This window comes from Sebastes umbrosus, chromosome 12, assembly GCF_015220745.1.
Source record: "Sebastes umbrosus isolate fSebUmb1 chromosome 12, fSebUmb1.pri, whole genome shotgun sequence".
In the NCBI taxonomy this organism is placed as follows: Eukaryota; Metazoa; Chordata; class Actinopteri; order Perciformes; family Sebastidae; genus Sebastes; species Sebastes umbrosus.
In genome coordinates, this window is record NC_051280.1 from 18,770,224 (window position 1) to 18,787,036 (window position 16,813).

Here is a 16,813-nt window from a genome sequence, read left to right on the forward strand (position 1 = left end):
AACCTCAGTGACATGCCTTACACACACACACGCACACTGAGCCAGATATCCCTGTCTGTCACCGCGGAGGCCCCCCGGCTAATTAACTAAACATTGACTGGGTGGTTGATTGGGATCACATCTTAAATTGCTTTTGCAGTAAAATCACAGGAAGAAGCAAAAGACTGACCTGCTTTACACCCTCGGGTGACCTTTTCTCTCTAATCTTATTAGTTTATAACATCTTCAGCTGTAACTGCAAACAGATCGGCTTTTCCAAATCATTAAAAATAAACTTTTTCAACTGTTTCAAACGTCACTCCCCCTTAAAATCTCTTTAATCTGTTCAATTTCACACCAAGGCTACTAGTAATGAGCTTAATGGATACAGGAAATGTTTAAGTGATTCCTGAACTGTAAGCTATTAAGGATTTTATGTTATAAATGTAAAAGATAAAAATGGTTGAAGAACATTTCTGTATGATTAAAAACAGGCTTATTGTCCTGCTACAGTTCTTCATCAAAATATAATTTCTGTGCATAAAAAGACAGCTGTATGTGGTCTCAAAGCGTTTGAGCTTTTTTTTTTCTTGCTCATCATTTGTAACTGATCACAATAGTGCAGAGCTTTTTAGAAAAGCTATACCGTTTCAGCCATGTTTGCTCACATATACTCACATATGCACACACACCCACACAGAGTTGTGAGGTTCTTACAGGTCTGAGTTTGCATTACCACCTGCTAGCTGCGTCTGACAATACCTCCGTTACAACCGCACAAACAAAGACTTAAAGAAAAGTGTGTTTCTCTGTCTCTCTCTGTGTTTTGTGTGTTTTTCCCCCAGAAAGGCAACCATTCATTACGATGACAAAGGGGTAAAGAAATGCATTATCATAATTAATCTTGTGTGAGACTGTGGGTGGCAGCTCCGACTCTGCTGCTCCGAGACTGAAAGTGTCTCTCTGCTACCGGGCAACTTTTAGCCTTTTCACTGATATCTGAGAAACGTGTAATTATAGACTAGTAAAGTTGAAAAACCTCTTACGGGTTTTCCCCCAACAATATGACTCTCTGAACTTTAAATCAAACACCCAAAATGTTTTATGGCTGAAAAAAGGTTTTGGTGTATATTTTTTTCCCCATCATCAAATCACAGAACTCTTTGTGTGTTTTTCAAACAGCTTTATTTGTCTAGTCATAGCCAAATATTCTGTTTGATTATCACGAAAAGGATTTGTTCATTTTGATAAGATTTGACCCGAAATGTGTTTGTGATTTGTTCCCTTTTTTGTTATATTTCAGTCTCTTTTTTTAAAGAGCTGGATGTGATGCTCTTTAGTTTTATGCTTTGGTTTGCATAATTGAATTAAATTGCCCTCACACATAGATAAGTATACACAGGGTGTAATGAGAGGGTAGAAAAATGATTATCATCAGACCACCTCAATCGCCTTCAGATTGCTCAGTGATTGTAGAATAGGGGTCTTTATCTTTATTCCAGACCTGCATCAAACATAATTTATTTAGTCTTTTTATTTCATATTCGGGGCCAGATTATTTTCTTTAGAAGTCTAGATGAAGCTTTCATTTAGGATGTAAAAGCTTTATAACTGCGTATAGGTTTCATCCCTCCTGCCTGACTGTCTTGTTTGTTGAGGCTTCCAAGCTTTAAGTCATTTTCTCATTTAGATGCTGTAGTACATTTAGACAATCATAGGCAAATGTAGAAAGGCTCTTTACAATATATTCCTATAGTTATGTGTGATAGCTGTTTGAGCCAGGTACTATTTATCAGGAAACTGGACCTATGAGGACACAATGATATCATATTATTCATTGCTCAATGAGACACAGACCAACATTAAAAGGGGAAAGCGGAAGCTTTGAAAGAAACCACTTCTGATATAGTGTTGTTCTTTTAAAGTGAAGTTTGGTTTCCTTCTTCTTTTTTTAGGAAAAGAGGACCATGTGACAATAGTACAAATACAACATAACATACAACAAAGAGTCATCAAATGGGCACTCAGACATGTATTATAGACATTCTCATTTCCAGTTATTCCATATTTAATCAGTTAAGTTGCTCCTTTTGCATCTTGTTTCCAATTTCCAGTGGTAGACTGTAACTATTTACTCAAGTACTGCTCTCAAGTACAATTTTGAGATACTTTCACTTTTCTTGAGTGTTCCCATTTTATGCTACTTTATACTTCACTACATCTCAGAGGTAGATACTATACTTTTTACTCATTTTTTTGACACTTATATACTATACTAGTTACTTTTTACATACAAATATATATACTTATATGATATATTGCAGTACTATACTACTAACCCAGTAATATAAAGCATCTATAATTCTAAATATACTATTTTATAATAATATAACATTGTGAAAGGAGTCATTTTGCATAATGAGTACTTTAATTACATTTTGCTGATAATACTTATGTACTCAAGTAATGTTGTGAATTTAGAGCTTTTGCTTGTACTGCAGTATTGTTAGATGTTATTTCTACTTTTACTTAGGTAAAGGATCTGAATACTTCTCCACCACTGCCAATTTCTGTCAAAATTATTTCCTTCTTGGGAATATCTGCTTCTTCCTTGTGCAACCTCCTCAATGTTCCCCAGATACACAGCCTCTGTTGTTTGAAATGGCATATCCCATAATATATTTTATGGTTTTACCTAACTTCTACTGTGTGTCCTAAATGACGACGACCATCACTGTTGCTCCAGTAAAAAAAAAAAACATTATACATATATTTTATCTCTCTTTTATTCTACTCACTCATTACTTCTTCTGAGAGAAAAAGAAGAAATGCAGTGGTGAGCAGTCTCCCAGCCTCTCTCTTCGATAAATAAACACTCTCTGGGCCGGGACCCTGGGCGTCTGGGCTGTTGTGCGACGGCTGAGTGCCAGAGCGGTTCCGTAGCTCTGCCTATAGCACATACAGAACCCCGGACGGACAGCCAGCCATGCATGCATGGATGAACGGATGGATGGATGGAGTCACTGGGGAGACATGAAATGGAGGAATGGAGATAGGAGGGGGTTTAGAGGGAAGGAGGAAGAGCAGGAGTAGAGAAGCAGATGAAACAGAGGGGAAGAAGATGAAGGTGTTGAGAAGAAAATCAGAAATAAAAGTAGGGGAGAGGATAAAGAGAGGGATGGGGGGGAGAGGGACCATGTGGGACATGGAAAAGGGAAGGAGGGAGAGAGGGCTTGGGCGGTTTGTGTTTGGAGGCCGGGGCGGTGTGATGGCAGATATCTGCACAGCGCATGGTCATCTCAGATGGTTTATTTATCCAAGGCCTCCAGACCAGGCCTCGGACCTCCCTGAGTTTGTTAGGCTTGAAGGGGCCCCCTACTACACAACCCAATTCCTCACATTCCACATTAGCTCCCATTTCCAGCTGCCTGTTTCCCTCCACCACTCAACCCGACCCAACCCAGTCCAGGCAAACTAGACCCAGTTCCAGCAAAGCAGAATGAACAGGCCCGGTCAGTGCCACTCTATAGAAACGAGAGCAGGTTATAAGAACGTATGGTCGCCTCCTTTTTGGGCGAGTAAGAACTGCCGCTGAGAGCTGTGGTGGTGTGGTGGTGAATGAGAAGTTAACGATTTGTGATACTACGTTCCAAAGTCAATAGATGAACTGATAATCAGTGGATACATCCTGTTTTATCAAGATAGAGCAAGAGATCTGAGGAGACCAGCAGTAATGCTTGACTCCTCCAGTATTATCTCTTTTAATTTATTACATTCAAGGCAAGAAGATGAAGATAAAGAGATGATAAAAGAGAAAGAGGTTATTTGAACCTTTTAATTGATTTATTATCCCGGCAGCTTCTGTGAAAGTTTAGATTAATAGCCAGCAGTGGTGGCCTGACTGGTGATTTGTAGTCTTTACTCTTAACCTTGATGTCAGTGATAAATCATACACAATTTAGAGCCTTTATCATAATTTATATTGTAATGATTGTGATTAGCAGTGGAAGAAGTATTTGGATCCCTCACTTATATAAAAGTACCAATACAACAATAGAAAAAAAAAACTTACCAGCCGAGCCTTCAAATAAAAGCCCTGTGTTCAACATCTTATTCAAGTAAAAATACAGAAGTAGTATCAGCAAAATGTACTTAAAGTATCAAAGTTAAAGAACTTGACCCCTAATATCATTAGAGTGTTTATACTGATGCATCAATGTGTAAGCAGCATTTTATTGCTCAATTGGTAGAGCTCATTTGAACTATTTTATATAGTTTAGTAGCTGTCAAATAAATGTAGTAGAGTAAGGAGTACAATATTTTCCTCTTACTTTTATAACCCATGTTGTGGGGGTAGAAGTATAAAGTAACATTACATGGGTAAAGAACAAGCACCTCAAAATTATACTTAAACTTAAACAGGACTCGAGTAAATGTATAGTTACTTTCCATCACTGATAATTATTTTTGATTTGATAATTAGTTGAATTCCTACTACTTTTATAGCTAGAGTTGGTAATCTTCTCCATCCAAAATCCAGCATGTATTTTCATATAAATATTTGGGAGTAATGATAGACCATCTGTTATCTTGGAAAGACCACATTGAATTTGTCTGTAAAAAGACAAAACAAAGAATTTACTTTCTCCGCCGCCTCAGGTCTTTTGGGGCGAGTAAACAAATTCATCTTTTGTTTTTTACTTCTGTGATTATGAGTGTTCTACAGTATTGTTATACTACATGGTATAAGAGTTTGTCCACTAATTTAAAGTCAAAACTAATCCACCAAATGAAAATCTGCTCAAAGATTGTAGGTCAACCCCTTGAGAAATTCTATAAATCAGCCTATCATAATAACCTATTAAGGCTGACACCATCGTCTCCGACCCCAACCATGTTCTGAACAGTGAATATGAATTGTTACCATCAAATCGGAGATACAGGGTTCCACGATTTAATAAGGTCAGACTGAAGCACTCTTTTGTACACCAGTCGATCCTAAAACTAAATATGGAGCCTAATCCCACATCAAATGTACGTTGAAGGGCCCTGAATATCGTCTTCTGTGATTGTAATGTTTAAATGTATGTATCCTTGTTTTTGTTGTCTTTGTAGAGCTGCTGTGACGCAAAACAAATTTCAGACCTGTCTGACAATAAAGTATTATCGTATCATCGTATCATATTCTTCAAAAACATTTTGGTTTTATTTGTTGAAATTCTCATTACATCCCGACAGAAATCAATAAATCAAAAGGTCTGACAAAAAAAGAAAGAAATAAATCTGGTATGTGTGTCTGTAGCAGGAATAAAGGAGTGAAATGATTGGATGGCCTGTCTGCGCGCGCTCTGACGCACTTATTGCGCGTCACGAGTCTTCCAGAAGCTGCTAGATTGACAGCTAAGTGAGTAACTAACAATATTACCTTCATTATAATATGTTTACGTTCACAATTATGATAATTTTGGGGCAGTAGCTTTTGGAAGGAGGCCTGAAAAGACCGATTGTCAACTGAGTAGCCAATTTAGCGGCTTTCTCGCTGGATTTAGTGACTTTTGGAGCTAGTTTCAAGATTCAAGATTCAAGCCCTTTATTGTCATTGTGTAGTACAACCAAATTAGATTATGACAATCCCATAGGTGCTAAAAAAAGATAATACAATAAAAAAAGAGATAGTGCAATATAAATATAAAAAAAGATATAAAAGATAATACAATATAAAATATAAAAATACAATGTGTATATTGATGAGATGACAGTTTTGCCAGATTATTGCACAAAGTGTCCTTCAGATAATTATATAATTATTGCACAGCATCATATAATTATTGCACAGAGTGGTCAGCATGTTATTGAACATATATATATATATATATATATCATAACAGCTAATGCTGCTAGCTGCTGTCATTGGAAAAGAGTAAGCAACACTGGGCTAGGTTTGTTGGATCATTTAAAATCTAGCCTACTATTGCTGGTTCCTCAAGATTACCAAGCCTAGCTAGCTGGAAAGAAAAATACATATCATGTTGGACACTGTTGTTTAACTTTTAATGGATGCTAATCCCAAAAAAAAAGAAAAAGTAGCCTACAATATGAGTTTTTTGTTCATGAACATAGTTACAGTTGTAGCCTAGACCAGGGGTCAGCAACCTTTACTATCAAAAGAGACATTTTAGGCAAAACAAAAATGAATACAAAATCTGTCAGGAGTCGCAAAACATTTGAGCATTATGATGAAGGTAAGACAGTTTATAGTCTAAGTATATAATATATAAGTCTAATGCAGTGATGGCCAAAGAGCGAATGTACTACGGAGTATTAGGGCCACACTGAGGGAAAACAAATCAGAGATTTCCAGAATAAAGTCATAATATTATGAGAAAAAAGTCATAACGTTACGAGAAAAAAGTCGTAATATTACGAGATTAAAGTCATAAGTTTATGAAAAAAAATTCGTAATATTACGAGAATAAAGTCATAACTTTATTCTCGTAATATTATGACTTTATTCTCGAAATGTCAAATTTATTTTTTTTCCTCAATGTGCCCCTTATACTCCGTCATACCGTCGTACCATAGACCTACAACAATGATAAATAAAATTGAAAATGTAAACAAAAAAAACTGTTATTCATTTCCACTAATTTTTTAAAAAATCCACAGGGAGCCACTGGAGAGGAGCTAAAGAGCTGCATGTGGCTCTGGAGCCGCAGGTTGCAGACCCCTGGCCTAGACACCTCTACACCATACCATATGTTTGTGAATACCCTAGTTTGATATGTGACACTTAAAATAGGGTATAAACAAACAAAGTATATATTAAACAACATCAGTTTAATGCATTTTATTTTGGACATATTTGATTTTCTTTTTCTTGTTTTATCATTGTAAATTGTTTATCTTTGGATTTTGGACTGGTTGACTCACATTTGGGCTTTAGGAATGTGTGATGGCCATTTTCACTTTGTTCTGACTAAACATTTAATAAAATTATTCAAAAACATTATTGACAGATTATTCAATAATAAAAATAATCATTAGTTGCAGACCTACATATGATCGCAAAATCATTTTACTTCATCTTAGACAACAACTTTGGGTGAATGAGAACTGTGTCAGGGACGCTGACTTCATTTGTCATTGCACGACTACATTATGTATATTTAATGTACTTCCTTACTTCATATATATATAAATACTGCCCCGTGATGCTGATGCCCGGGGACCCCCTATGACAGTAACATTACCACACACATCTACAATGCCATGTAAACAGTGATGATGGATTTAACGGCTCAGCAGCAAGCTGTGACCCTATCGATTGAACGTGCACCTACTGTAGCCATCACAAGCAGAATGAGCTCACAGCACCGACACCTACATTCAAATTGTTTTACTTCAGCTTCAGATTGTTTTACAGTCGCCCAAAGGGCCTCAAATTAGCACCAGCCACCTGGCAAATGCTCTACACAGCAGCACAGGTTGGTGTAGGCAGAGGATAATCTGGTAAAGTGTTTCTTCTTCACCCCCATACTGTCATGAGTGGGGCCAATGGGGGCTTACATTAGCAAACCACCAAGACACTCCTAACCTCTTTTTTTTTTTAGAGAGAGAGAGATTAGAAACAATCTGGTCTGAGAACCCCCTTTCTTTCTTTTTCTTTCATTTTCAGATGTTGTTCTTTGTTGAACTGCTCTCTGAACTCATGAAACCATGCATGGCGAGACATGGAAACTTTCCAAAAAGTCTCCACAAAGATAAGGGTGTCACACTGAACCAGGCTGCTCCAAGGTAGGTGTTGATGAAAAAAGGTGCATAATGTGAAATAATTCCTGTGATCTTTTTTTTTTTTTTACTTTACAGGCATTAGAGGTTATATTTTCTAGGGTGTAAAGAGGCCTATCAACCTACTTTTAGAAGAGTTGAGGTTACAGCTGTTAGCGCTAAAAACCCACACACACAGCTGCTTATAGCAAACTGCACAGGCAGCAAAGACATGAGAGGGTTAAAAAAAAACTCCAAAACCTCATCAAACACGAGATGGTCTGATATGAAAAGTGATGAAAGATCTGTAATTCTTCCATATAAGAAAAAAATGAATCACATGTTTACATTCTTGACTAAAAAGCTGAATCAAACCTGCAGTAGGCAGAATGTTTTTGGCATCATTGGGCAAAAATTCCATAATAACCTTTCAGCATATTGTAATTCAAGTGTTTTGAGAGATAACTAGACTTCTGCACCTCCTCATGGCTCTGTTTAAAAAAACTAGCCCGTGACGTGAGACTTTGGCCAATCACAGGTCATTTCAGAGAGAGAGCGCTACTATTGGCTGTTCATTCAACGGAGGCAGTTGTCAGTCACTCGCAAACTCTGATCAAACTAGGCAACGCTGAATCAGTGTTCTGTTACTGTAATGCCTATTTATAGCTGTAAAATGAGAAAGCTTGTGACCCGGCAGCAATGTTGAGATCAGTTTAGGAAACTTTCTCATTTTAAAGCTAAACAGTACACTACAAGATGTTTCTGAAAATATTTGAGGCAAGAAATATTGTATTCTGTTACTGTAATGCCTATTTCTCACCTCAAATGTTTTCAAAAACATCTTGTGTTTAGCTGTAAAATGAGAAAGTTTACTCCGACTGGTGGGCAGTGCTTGGTATTTCCTCAACTTATCTCAACATGGCTGCCGGGTCACAAACGAGTACGTTAAATATGCGTTAAATATACGTTAAATATGTTTTTGAAAACATTTTATGCGAGAAATAGGCATTACAGTAACAGAATATTGATTCATATTTGATCAGCGCTGCCTAGTTTGACCGTTTGATCGGAGTTTGCGAGTGATTGACAGCTGCTCAGAGACGGCAGGCTCCAGCTCGGCTCTGATTGGTTGTTTTTCTCCGGTCTGGGAAATCTTGCAGATAAGCCATTAGGAGCACCGGAGGACACAGAGGCACATGATTTTTTTTTTTCAGATTACCTGTCTCATGCACTACTGTCAAGATATAGTGACCGTTTTATAAAAATAACTTGTTTTAATCATATTTGCTCCAGTTCTACCCACTGCAGCTTTAAATAAAACTCTTAATGACAAGATAACATTTTACAGGAGGAGAAGACTGCAATGGTGTGACCTTTTTCTCTCGTAGGTCACAGTTAGAGTTGTTTATCAACCTCAATACTTGCTGCGTAATTGCATTCACTCGTATCGACTAATTGTACAACAATTTGTAAATGTGAACAACAGTGGAAACATTGCAGAACACAGTAACACAGATAAAAAAAAAATTCTGATTACCTGTCTCATGCACTATACTGTCAGGATATAGTTTATGAAAATAACTTCTTCTAATCATATTAGCTCCCATTTCATCTTTAACTTTTTTTTTTTTCCACTGACTGGCTTTTTGCTGATGAAACAGATCAAAAAAATGCGTGCCTGTAGCTGTGATATCAATAGATGTGCATGTGCAATTTGCTTCTTTACATGACCTGGCCACTGGGAATAATAATGTTCACAGAGCAAGTGAGGCGGGCAGCAAGCTGTGTGCGTGAGTGCGCGTTTGTATGCGTGTGCAGCTGTGCAGAGTTTATTGAAAGAGTTCCTCTCTCATATTCGATCAGCGCTGCTTAGTTTGACCGTTTGATCAGAGTTTGCGAGTGATTGACAGCTGCTCAGAGACGGCAAGGCTCCAGCTCAGCTCTGATTGGTTGTTTTCCTCCGGTCTGTGAAATCTTGCAGATGCCATTAGCAGCACTGGAGGACACAGAGGCACATGATTTTTTTTTTCAGATTACCTGTCTCATGCACTATACTGTCAGGATATAGTTTATAAAAAATAACTTCTTTTAATCATATTTGCTCCATTTCATCTTTAACTTTTTTTTTTTCACTGATTGGCTTTTTGCTCTGATATCAATAGATGTGCACGTGTGATTGCTTCTTTACAAGACCTGGCCACTGGGAATAATGTTCAGAGAGCAAGTGAGGCAGGCAAACTGTGTGCGTGAGCGCGCGGTTGTGTGCGTGTGCGGCTGTGCAGAGTTTATTGAAAGAGTTCCTCTCTCATATTCGATCAGCGCTGCTTAGTTTGACTGTTTGATCGGAGTTTGCGAGTGATTGACAGCTGCTCAGAGACGGCAAGGCTCCAGCTCGGCTCTGATTGGGTGTTTTCCTCCGGTCTATGAAATCTTGCAAATGCCATTAGGAGCACTGGAGGACACAGAGGCACATGATATTTTTTTTCAGATTACCTGTCTCATGCACTACTGTCAGGATATAGTTTATAAAAAATAACTTCTTTTAATCATATTTACTCCATTTCATCTTTAACTTTTTTTTTTTCACTGACTGGCTTTTTGCTCTGATATCAATAGATGTGCATGTGTGATTGCTTCTTTACAGGACCTGGCCACTGGGAATAATGTTGATTGGCTTTTTGCTGTGATATCAATAGATGTGCACGTGTGATTGCTTCTTTACAGGACCTGGCCACTGGGAATAATGTTCAGAGAGCAAGTGAGGCAGGCAAACTGTGTGCGTGAGCGCGCGGTTGTGTGCGTGCGCGGCTGTGCAGAGTTTATTGAAAGAGTTCCTCTCTCCCTCCTCCTCCTCTCTCCCTCCTCCTCCTCCTCTCTCCCTCCTCCTCCCTCCTCTCTCCCTCCTCCTCCTCCTCCAGCCCAGGCAGCAGCAGCCTGGGTGGTCCCCCTCTCTCTCCACTTTGGTGAGCTGTTGCTTAGCAGCTAATAATAGGCGATGTTTGCAAAGTAATTTGCCTCTTCCTTGGCCAATGGGAGCCGGAGCACTTTTCCATCAAACCTCCCTTTTCAGGATTTGCAGAGAGGCGAACTTCTCCAAATGTTACCGCTACGGGATCGGAGTTAGACTTGACACGGACGGCTCAGACACAAGCTCCTACTACTACTACTACTACTACTACTACTACTACTACTACTCCTCCGCTCTGAGACGTCGTTTCATGAACTATCTGGACGAATGAAGACTGAAGGATCTTTACGGATTTCGGCGCATAATGTTGGGATGGAGTTTCGAGACTTGTTTGGCTCCAGGGAAGACTAGAAAGCGTTCCTCTGCTGACTTGTCGCCGGCGGTGCTGGATGCGCTCCTCTCCTATGTTGGATTATTGTCGCTTTTTCTGAACTCGCACCGATTCTCTGTCGCTTCTCTCTCTCCCCACTCTTTGGACTATGGCCTCGGATCGCGGGGTCCCAGGGGCCACCGGCGTCTATGGAGATTTACCCCCGAGTTATACGCGCTCCCAGCCGCCTGCTGCCAACCCAGACGTGCTCCGGAGACCCAGCTACTGCCACGCTGCTTTCGCACTTAAACAGATCTCAAAGGTGACAACAAATGCTCCCCGATATGGTGTGGAAGGCAGTTTTCATTCAGTCCTGCAAAAATGTGAATGAAAAGTTGTTTCAAAGTGCAGCTTTTTGATTTTGATCTAATCTGGAGTTGAGGGGCGCATGTGGGAATGTAGGCTGAAGTAGCAGATCCCCAAACTGGGGGACCACCACAGCTCCTCCGTGGGTGTCCACAGTTTATCATTTAGAAATAGTCATCAGAAGGTGATATATAGACAACAGAAACTTAACGTTTACTGTTAAAAAAAAAAAGCCTGTTAGAAGTCTGAGCTTGGCGTGACATTTTTGGGAACCCTCCTCTAGAATAAAAGTGATAACAATTTAACAAGTTTCACATTTTGGCAGCATTTTTTTTTTTTATTATGATATGTTTATTGTGTTTTCTTATTTTCACAAACACAATAAGAATAAAAAAACAACAACAAACAAACAAACACTGGTACAGCTCAGATAAAACATTTTTTATATAGCAGGTCATATAGGAAATAGTCCATAGTGCAGGGAAGTCACAGGATATATGAGTTCATGTTCAAGAGACTCCTTGTAAGATAATGGAAGAGAGATCAGATTCAATAATCCAATATTTGGCAGCATGTTAAACGTCGCTGTTTGTTTGAATGGACACCAGACATCCCATTCATTTATGTTGTTATTAAAGCCACCGGGAGTGAGTGAGTTAGTGAGTGAGTGAGTGAGTGAGGGTTTGTTCCCACATCCCCAGCCCAGTGTTGTGCGTGTTTTTGGCTTTGTGCAGGCAGCAGGAGAGAGCGCACTGGCCCGGGGTCTGTTTGGAAATGTGGTGGGTCCTGTAAAGGAATTCACTGATTGAGTTTGATCTGACAAAGCATCTTTGGACCGCCCGGATGCTTGGACGTGTTTCAGCACTGCTGAGAGAAACCACAACACCAGTGCAATGTCTCCTGCAGCAGTGACATGTGTATAGCACAGGGACTGAATGGTCGAGATCCTGACAGATATTTTTACAAATTAGAGGGGGGAAAAAGTGTATAATGTAGATTTTTACTGCATCTTAAACTCTATTTATAACCAGCTCATTTTGATAGTATTAGTTTATAGAAGGTTGCTGTACTTACCCAAATAGTTGCAGTTAACTACCAATATTCTGTTCAACAGCACTACACATATGGTGATAACTTTGTACTGCATTTACACTAAAAAACAGATTCATATAAGGCGTCTAATATAGAGTGACACCTTTTTGACAAGACAGTATTGTTCTTTTTCTAAATCTTAAACTGCAGCTATAACTTGTGTTCCTATGTAGATTAAGTCCTGGGTTTGTTTCTGCATGGATGAAAATAAGTAAAAAAGTGTTTTTTAAGCTCTTTTTCATCGCTGTTTCTCTGGACTCTGTACGTTTAAACTGTTATGAACTAGTGGCCCCGGAAGCTTAACATCAGTACAAATTGTTGCCACAACCGTGCAGATTAAATCATCTCAGATGTGGGGTGTCATGGGAGATCCTGTCCCGGGGCTGGACTGGCGATAGACGTGAGGTTTTGGCATGAATCTGACAGCGCACACACACTCAGGGGGGGGGGTAGGACAGCACTGGCATCAAATCTGTGGTTAGCATCTTAACTTGTCATCCTGTTATACAAAGCTTCACCTTGACTTCCACACACCTCTCGCTGTATACAGATGCATGGGTTATCTGGATGTAAGTCGTCACTATGCTTCAGAAACTCTTCGTGACACAGATAGAGATACAAACTGCCTTTGTGGACAGTTGCGCAACACTGCGTTATTTATGTGTGGTAACATAGTGATAATAATTCTGTCCTTTTCTCGCCCTCCCCTCCTGCTTTGATTCCAGGGGAAGGCGGTAGGTCAGAAAGCTCCTCTGTGGATCCGGGCGAGGTTCCAGGCCCTCCTGTTCTCTCTGGGCTGCCACATCCAGCGGCACTGTGGGAAGGTCCTCTTTATTGGACTCTTAGTGTTCGGAGCTCTGTCCGTGGGACTCCGAGTCGCAGCAATCGAAACGGACATCGAGCAGCTATGGGTGGAAGGTGAGTTTAAGAAGTTTCTCTTGATCTTTTGCAAGCAGACTCTGGGGTTGTTATTGGTTCTCTTCTGTTACACATCATTTATCCTTCAGATGGCATCTTTCTGTGCTTCTGGATTTACTGACTTTTTGCTTAGAGGTTTGTACATTTTCATGAGCTTGTTTTTCCCCACTGGGTTTAACTAGAGTTTGAATGACAATAGTGGCTGGTGGGAAGACGCAGGGTGGCCACGTTAGTGTCATCTCAGTGCCATGGGAGGGCACTAGGTGTTCACCGACTGACTGATCTGATGAACTGATGAAATCCAGACTAAAGCAGCAACAAGGATTTGTGTTAGCTGGTTTCAAGTTGTTTTTATGTTTGTCTGGATGAAAGTAAGAGTTATCAACACCGTCATCGCTGTATAAAAGGAATACAAGTACCAAATAGCTTGTACATGGAGTATTAACTTCCTTTTACGTAGTAGTTCATGTTTGTGGATGGGAATATACTGGATGTCGTATTCTACAAGCTCAGCTGATGTCTGCTCATGTCTTAATGAGTCACAGTTTACCTGAGAAACTCAAACACACGACTGCATTGCAACAGTCTCTGACTATCTGTGGCTTGTCTTACAGACTATGACTGTGTTTGTGATTCTACGCTGACTCACAAACCTTTAGATTTGCTCTCTTTTCCGCTCTCTCTGTGCGTTTTTAGATTTAAGTTATCTGTACATTTTCAGCGGTAGAGGCAGCTTTATTTGGTTTTTCACACTGGCCAAATTCCTTTTAAACCCCCAGGCTTTCAGTGCCGGGGCTGATCCCCGCAGCAGATGGACTGTGTGAATGGTTAGCCATCTTTGAGGGCTCGGACCCCTCCCCCCCTCGGCTCCCTGTGTGGTCCCTAACTATTCTTGGATTCCATTCAACAAGAGGCAAGCAGGCAGGCAGGCAAGCAGGCACCACCTCCCTAAAACCCCCCTCCCTCCCTCCTCCTCTCCTCCTCACAAGAAGAAAAAATATAAGTGAATGCAGCTGAAGTTTACCCACCTGTTTTGCACACTCTAAAAGCGCTACAGCAGTTGGTGAATATAAACAGACGCTATGGGGTTTTTTAAGCCCACCATGTCACTAGAGGACGGGGACGGGCAGCTCCCACAGGAGCTGTGCGGAGGTGTTTGAGAAATCACACGCTGCTGCTGCTGCCGCTGGTGTCGGGAGAAGTGTTTGGAGGTCTGTGCGCTTCACTTGCACAGGAATTTAAATAAGTTCCCTTTATCAGACACAATTTAAAAACTTCAGTAAATGTAGTCACTGACGTTGCAAAAGCCTGAGTTTGCAACAAAAGCAGGCAACAAGAGTTTGAATCTCCACAGTCTCCTTTTTCTTTGGTTTCATTCTGGTTAGTGTAAAGCTTCGGGATTACCTCTTGAGCTAATTGGCGGATCCATCTCTTAAAGGAGATGTTTAGATGTTTGCGTGCCAGTTGTTTTGCTGTGGGATTGAGAGAGTTGAACAGGGGGGTGCTGAAAAGGAATGCTGTGCCTTTAAGAGGCCGTGGCCATGTTTCTAAAGTTTCTGCCTGCCTTGTTTCCACCAATAGCCCATTGACAAAGCTGCTAGGGCCTCAATGGAGAGTAAAGTGGTTCGGTAACAAGGAGAGGTTAGTTCTCCCTCGCTCTCTCTCTCTCTCTCTCTCTCACACACAAACACGGAAAAACACACACACATGCACCATGGCACATGAGCCAGAAGAGGCCGGAATGATATTCTCTCTAATAAGACAGCTGATTTCACATTAAGGGACTCAGTTTTTTCAGTTTTATTGGACTGTTTTTTGCGTATATTTCTTAATTTAGAAGACATTTAATTTCTAATGTAGTGTAATCTTATGAAACGGCTCTTCCAGATTGCAGCATAAACAAAGCTTTTCCCACTCGTGTCCTCATTTGTTCAGAATAACCTAGCTGTGAAGTGACACCATATGTGTTAACACTATATGTGTGTGTGTGTGTGAATGTGTTAGGGGCATATGCTTCCCATCATATATTCATACTAGAAGCTGCCCCCGCACCACCCACGCACACACAAACACATCCACTTGTCATCTTTGCCACCTTTGGTGTGTGCAGCCTGCCTGGCCGTCTGTCTGCCTACGCTTTGTGTATGTGTGTTTATGTTTCTACCTGTCTGTCTGCCTGCTCTGTGAAGTTAGGCCACCAGGGCTTTTTTAATTGCTTCCTCCCCTCCTACAGGACCAAAACACTGTGAAGCAGAGCACAGCAGTGCTAGAGTCTGTCTCGGGAGAGAGGAGACAGAATAGGGAGGTCGGTAAAGTTAGTGTCTGTGCTACGCGTACCTGAGTTCATAACATACCTCCATGTATACAGTCTTTATTCATATCATTTCTGTTTGTCTTAAGGATGTAAGGGGGACATGCAACAAAAGAGTAAAGGGGTTAATCATGCTTGCAGTCCTCACACCTGTGTAGGTGAGAATTAAAGACACAATATCAGGGTGTTTAGTCTGACAGGGGGATTAAGGATTATTTCTGTTTTACTGCTCAGTCACTCTGAGACAGACATCGCCAACCAAAAACCTTTGATTTCTCACACAGGTCTTGTTTAGCAAGTTTTAAATGTGTATCACAGAGTAGCATATTTGTTTGGAAAGTGTCGGAATTACATTATTAGGTCTGCAACTAACGATTATTTTCATTATCGATTAATCCGCCTATTATTTCCTCGATTAATCGTTTAATCGTTTGGTCTATAAAATGTCAGAAAATATTGAAAAATGTCCATCCCAGTTTCTCAGAGTCCAAGGTGATGTCTTTAAATGTCTTTTCTTGTTTTGGCAGTCCCAAACCAAAAGATATTCACTTTAATATCATATAAAAACAGAGAAAATCAGGTAATCTCCATATTTGAGAGGCTGAAAACTGAATTTTCAGACATTTTTTGCGTGAAAAAATTACTTAAACGATTAATCGATTAACAAAATAGATTTTAATAGGGTTTTTTTCTGTATAATCGTTGCAGCTCTATACGTTATATTTCTATAGATCCCCAGTTTCTGTAGTTTCTCTGTAAATGAAGCTTTCCATACTGTAAACATACATTACCTTATCCTATACGGTTCAGGCGTATACAGCCTGCTCACCTTTTGAGAGTGTGAAAGTTGGTGTGAGCTGGGCTGCAGCGTGTGACCCAGTCTGTATTGTCCACAAGCAGAAAAGAGAGAGATCGTAAAAGAAAGAGGTGCAGGAAGAAGAGAAGGATGAGAGCAGACATTGGGGGGTTGGGGCAGGAACAGGGTGGAAGGTTTACGGCTAGCTGACACTTTTTTTTTGCCTGTGTTTTTGCCTGTGTCACTTGAACAAACATCAAGTGTGAGACTGTCTCTTGCTTGTCTCTCTTCCACCATAAAGCGCAG

The 16,813-nt window shown here is 40.2% G+C and overlaps 1 protein-coding gene across 1 annotated transcript in view; it reads left to right on the forward strand.

The window, feature by feature from the left end:
- The first annotated feature begins 10,508 nt into the window (after positions 1–10,508).
- ptch2 (patched 2) overlaps positions 10,509–16,813 on the forward strand; it is a 29,755-nt gene continuing 23,450 nt past the window's right edge. The window contains exons 1-2 of the mRNA XM_037787089.1: positions 10,509–11,346; positions 13,208–13,400. Of these exons, the coding sequence (XP_037643017.1) occupies positions 11,194–11,346; positions 13,208–13,400 (346 nt within the window). The 5' untranslated portion in view covers positions 10,509–11,193. The remainder of the gene's footprint in view (positions 11,347–13,207; positions 13,401–16,813) is intronic.